This window comes from Boleophthalmus pectinirostris, unplaced genomic scaffold, assembly GCF_026225935.1.
Source record: "Boleophthalmus pectinirostris isolate CB_2022bp ecotype Guang Dong unplaced genomic scaffold, ASM2622593v1 HiC_scaffold_5, whole genome shotgun sequence".
NCBI lineage: Eukaryota > Metazoa > Chordata > Actinopteri > Gobiiformes > Gobiidae > Boleophthalmus > Boleophthalmus pectinirostris.
This window is the reverse complement of record NW_026571404.1, coordinates 176,501-181,500: the sequence shown is the minus strand read 5'-3', so window position 1 is coordinate 181,500 and position 5,000 is coordinate 176,501. Positions and strand designations below refer to the sequence as shown.

General features: G+C 47.1%; 1 protein-coding gene across 1 annotated transcript in view; it reads left to right on the top strand.

Annotated features, from left to right (window-relative positions):
* Positions 1-5,000, top strand: part of gbf1 (golgi brefeldin A resistant guanine nucleotide exchange factor 1) — a 107,077-nt gene that overhangs the window by 83,940 nt on the left and 18,137 nt on the right. Inside the window, 3 exon segments of the mRNA XM_055162895.1 lie at positions 1,940-2,165; positions 4,385-4,536; positions 4,894-5,000. The exon segment at positions 4,894-5,000 is cut by the window's right edge and continues 227 nt beyond it. Coding sequence (XP_055018870.1) covers positions 1,940-2,165; positions 4,385-4,536; positions 4,894-5,000 — 485 coding nt within the window.

Below are 5,000 nucleotides of genomic sequence, written 5' to 3'. Positions count from 1 at the left end.
TTTGATTGTGTTGTTGTGTTGGATTGTGTTGTTGTGTTTGATTGTGTTATTGTTGTGTTGTTGTTGTTGTGTTTGATTGTTGTGTTGTGTTTGATTGTGGTGTTGTGTTGTTGTGTTTGATTGTGGTGTTGTGTTGTTGTGTTTGATTGTGTTGTTGTTGTGTTTGATTGTGTTGTTGTTGTTGTGTTTGTTGTGTTGTGTTGTTGTGTTGTTGTTGTGTTGTTGTTTGTTGTTTGATTGTTTGTTGTGTTGTTGTTTGTTGTTGTGTTTGATTGTGTTGTTTGTTGTGTTTGATTGTGTTGTGTGTTGTTGTGTTGTTGTGTGTTGTTGTGTTGTTGTTGTTGTTGTTGTTGTTGTTGTTGTTGTTGTTGTGTTTGTTTGTTGTTGTGTTGTTGTTTGTTGTTGTGTTTGATTGTGTTTATTTGTTGTTGTTGTTGTTGTGTTTGATTGTGTTGTTGTTGTGTTGTTGTTGTTGTGTTTGATTGTGTTGTTGTGTTGTTGTGTTTGATTGTGTTGTTGTTGTTGTTGTTGTGTTGTTTGTTGTTGTGTTGTTGTTGTGTTTGATTGTGTTGTGTTGTTGTTGTTGTGTTTGATTGTGTTGTTGTTGTGTTGTTGTTGTTGTGTTTGATTGTGTTGTTGTTGTGTTGTTGTGTGTTGTTGTGTTTGTTGTGTGTTGTTTGTTGTTGTTGTGTTTGTTGTTGTTGTGTTTGATTGTTGTTGTTGTTGTTGTTGTTGTGTTTGATTGTGTTGTTGTTGTTGTGTTTGTTGTGTTTGATTGTGTTGTTGTTGTGTTTGATTGTGTTGTTGTGTTTGATTGTGTTATTGTTGTGTTGTTGTTGTTGTGTTTGATTGTGTTGTTGTTGTGTTGTTGTGTTTGATTGTGTTGTTGTTGTTGTTGTTGTGTTTGATTGTGTTGTTGTGGTGTTTGATTGTGTTATTGTTGTGTTGTTGTTGTGTTTGATTGTGTTGTTGTGTTGTTGTTGTTGTGTTTGATTGTGTTGTTGTTGTGTTGTTGTGTTTGATTGTGTTGTTGTTGTTGTTGTTGTGTTTGTTGTGTGTTTGATTGTGTTTGTTGTGTTTGATTGTGTTGTTTGTTGTGTGTTGTTGTTGTGTGTTTGATTGTGTTGTTGTGTTTGTTGTTGTTGTTGTTGTGTTGTGTTGTTGTGTTGTTGTTGTGTTTGATTGTGTTGTTGTGTTGTTGTTGTTGTGTTTGTTTGTTGTGTTTGATTGTGTTGTTGTGTTGTTGTGTGTTGTTGTTGTTGTGTTGTTGTTGTTGTGTTGTTGTTGTGTTTGATTGTGTTGTTGTGTTGTTGTTGTGTTGTTGTTGTTGTTGTGTTTGATTGTGTTGTTGTTGTTGTGTTTTGTTTGATTGTTGTTTGTTTGTGTTTGTTGTGTTTGTTGTTGTTGTTGTTGTTGTTGTGTTTGTTGTGTGTTGTTGTGTTGTTGTGTTTGATTGTGTTGTTGTTGTGTTTTGTTGTGTTTGATTGTGTTGTTGTTGTGTTGTTGTTGTGTTTGTTTGTGTTGTGTTTGTTGTTTGTTTGTTTTGTTGTTTGTTGTGTTGTTGTTGTTGTTGTTGTGTTTGTTGTGTGTTTTGTTGTTGTGTGTTTGATTGTGTTGTTGTGTTTGATTGTGTTGATTGTTTGTTGTGTTGTTGTGTTGTTGTGTTGTTGTGTTGTTGTTGTGTTGTTGTTGTGTTTGATTGTGTTGTTGTGTTGATTGTGTTGTTGTTGTTGTTGTTTGTTGTTGTGTTGTTGTTGTGTTTGTTGTGTTGTGTTGTTGTGTTGTTGTTGTGTTTGATTGTGTTGTTGTTGTGTTTGATTGTGTTGTTGTGTTTGATTGTGTTATTGTTGTGTTGTTGTTGTGTTTGATTGTGTTGTTGTGTTGTTGTTGTGTTGTTGTTGTGTTTGTTGTGTTTGATTGTGTTGTTGTGTTGTTGCAGGTGCTGGTGTCTCTGCGTCTTCTGCTCATGATGAAGCCTCATGTTCTGAGCAGAGTGAGCAGAGAAGTTTCCTACGGCCTCCACGAGCTCCTCAAGACCAACGCCGCCAACATCCACAGCACCGAGCACTGGCACACGCTCTTCACCCTCATCGAGTGCATCGGCGCCGGGGTCCGAGCGCCCGCCAGCTTCAGGCTCCAGGCCACCTCCAGCGACCACGACACGGGTACGGGAGGGCATCTGACGCACGGGGAGGGGGTCTGAGGCACGGGGAGGTCACATGCACTCACTTCTTTATACAGTCTGTGTTTGTCCCTGCAGGCGCTCAGTGTGTCTCTGTCCTTTCAGGTGCTCAGTCTGTGTCTCTGTCCTTTCAGGCGCTCAGTGTGTCTCTCTGTCCTTTCAGGCGCTCAGTGTGTCTCTGTCCTTTCAGGTGCTCAGTGTGTCTCTGTCCTTTCAGGCGCTCAGTGTGTGTCTCTGTCCTTTCAGGCGCTCAGTGTGTCTCTGTCCTTTCAGGCGCTCAGTGTGTGTCTCTGTCCTTTCAGGCGCTCAGTGTGTGTCTCTTGTCCTTTCAGGCGCTCAGTGTGTCTTCTGTCCCTTTCAGGCGCTCAGTGTGTCTCTGTCCTTTCAGGCGCTCAGTGTGTGTCTCTGTCCTTTCAGGCGCTCAGTGTGTCTCTGTCCTTTCAGGCGCTCAGTGTGTCTCTGTCCTTTCAGGCGCTCAGTGTGTCTCTGTTCTTTCAGGCGCTCAGTGTGTCTGTCCTTTCAGGCGCTCAGTGTGTCTCTGTCCTTTCAGGCGCTCTGTGTGTCTCTGTCCTTTCAGGCGCTCAGTGTGTCTGTCCTTTCAGGCGCTCAGTGTGTCTCTATCCTTTCAGGCGCTCAGTGTGTGTCTCTGTCCTTTCAGGCGCTCAGTGTGTGTCTCTGTCCTTTCAGGCGCTCAGTGTGTCTTTGTCCTTTCAGACGCTCAGTGTGTCTCTGTCCTTTCAGGCGCTCAGTGTGTCTCTGTCCTTTCAGGCGCTCAGTGTGTGTCTCTGTCCTTTCAGGCGCTCAGTGTGTCTCTGTCCTTTCAGGCGCTCAGTGTGTGTCTCTGTCCTTTCAGGCGCTCAGTGTGTCTCTGTCCTTTCAGGCGCTCAGTGTGTGTGTCTGTCCTTTCAGGCGCTCAGTGTGTCTCTGTCCTTTCAGGCGCTCAGTGTGTGTCTCTGTCCTTTCAGGCGCTCAGTGTGTGTCTCTGTCCTTTCAGGCGCTCAGTGTGTGTCTCTGTCCTTTCAGGCGCTCAGTGTGTGTCTCTGTCCTTTCAGGCGCTCAGTGTGTCTCTGTCCTTTCAGGCGCTCAGTGTGTGTCTCTGTCCTTTCAGGCGCTCAGTGTGTCTCTGTCCTTTTCAGGCGCTCAGTGTGTCTCTGTCCTTTCAGGCGCTCAGTGTGTCTCTGTCCTTTCAGGCGCTCAGTGTGTGTCTCTGTCCTTTCAGGCGCTTCAGTGTGTGTCTCTGTCCTTTCAGGCGCTCAGTGTGTGTCTCTGTCCTTTCAGGCGCTCAGTGTGTGTCTCTGTCCTTTCAGGCGCTCAGTGTGTGTCTCTGTCCTTTCAGGCGCTCAGTCTGTGTCTCTGTCCTTTCAGGCGCTCAGTGTGTGTCTCTGTCCTTTCAGGCGCTCAGTGTGTCTCTGTCCTTTCAGGCGCTCAGTGTGTCTCTGTCCTTTCAGGCGCTCAGTGTGTGTCTCTGTCCTTTCAGGCGCTCAGTGTGTGTCTCTGTCCTTTCAGGCGCTCAGTGTGTGTCTCTGTCCTTTCAGGCGCTCAGTGTGTGTCTCTGTCCTTTCAGGCGCTCAGTGTGTGTCTCTGTCCTTTCAGGCGCTCAGTGTGTGTCTCTGTCCTTTCAGGCGCTCAGTGTGTCTCTGTCCTTTCAGGCGCTCAGTGTGTGTCTCTGTCCTTTCAGGCGCTCAGTGTGTGTCTCTGTCCTTTCAGGCGCTCAGTGTGTGTCTCTGTCCTTTCAGGCGCTCAGTGTGTGTCTCTGTCCTTTTCAGGCGCTCAGTGTGTGTCTCTGTCCTTTCAGGCGCTCAGTGTGTGTCTCTGTCCTTTCAGGCGCTCAGTGTGTGTCTCTGTCCTTTCAGGCGCTCAGTGTGTGTCTCTGTCCTTTCAGGCGCTCAGTGTGTGTCTCTGTCCTTTCAGGCGCTCAGTGTGTGTCTCTGTCCTTTCAGGCGCTCAGTGTGTGTCTCTGTCCTTTCAGGCGCTCAGTGTGTGTCTCTGTCCTTTCAGGCGCTCAGTGTGTGTCTCTGTCCTTTCAGGCGCTCAGTGTGTGTCTCTGTCCTTTCAGGCGCTCAGTGTGTGTCTCTGTCCTTTCAGGCGCTCAGTGTGTTGTCTCTGTCCTTTCAGGCGCTCAGTGTGTGTCTCTGTCCTTTCAGGCGCTCAGTGTGTGTCTCTGTCCTTTCAGGCGCTCAGTGTGTGTCTCTGTCCTTTCAGGCGCTCAGTCGGACAGCGAGCTCTCGTCTCACTCTCACTCTGAGTTGGTCGATCGCGGTTACACGTCCGACCCCGAGATCTACAACGAGAACAACAAGCCCCGCCTCCCGCGCTCCACCACCGACACCGACGTGAGCAGCGGCTGGCTCGTGGTGAGGACCGGGACTGGACTGGGACTGGACTGGGACTGGACCGGGACTGGACCTGAATCAAGTCTGACCAGGTTTAAAACAGGACTAAACAAGGTCTCAACCAGGACTCATTTATACCCAAAAGGTCCCACACCAGGTCTAAACCAGAACTCTGCCGGGACTAAGAATAGACCCAAGATCTTACAACAAGGACTGAACCAGGACCAAACGAAGACTAAAACAGGACTGAACCAGGTCCACTCGTCTTGGTTTGAGCCTAGTTAATTCTTGATGTAGACCTGGTTTAGTCCTGTTTTAGTCCAGGTTTAGTCCCGGGTTTGGTCCCAGTGTGACTCAGTCTCTGTCTCTTTTTTGCAGGTCGGTAAAGACGACCTGGAGCTAAAACCGCCCGTGAACCCAAAACCAGACTCTAAACCAGACCCAAAGCCTGTTCTGGGTCCTGTTCTGGGTCCGGGTCCGGGTCT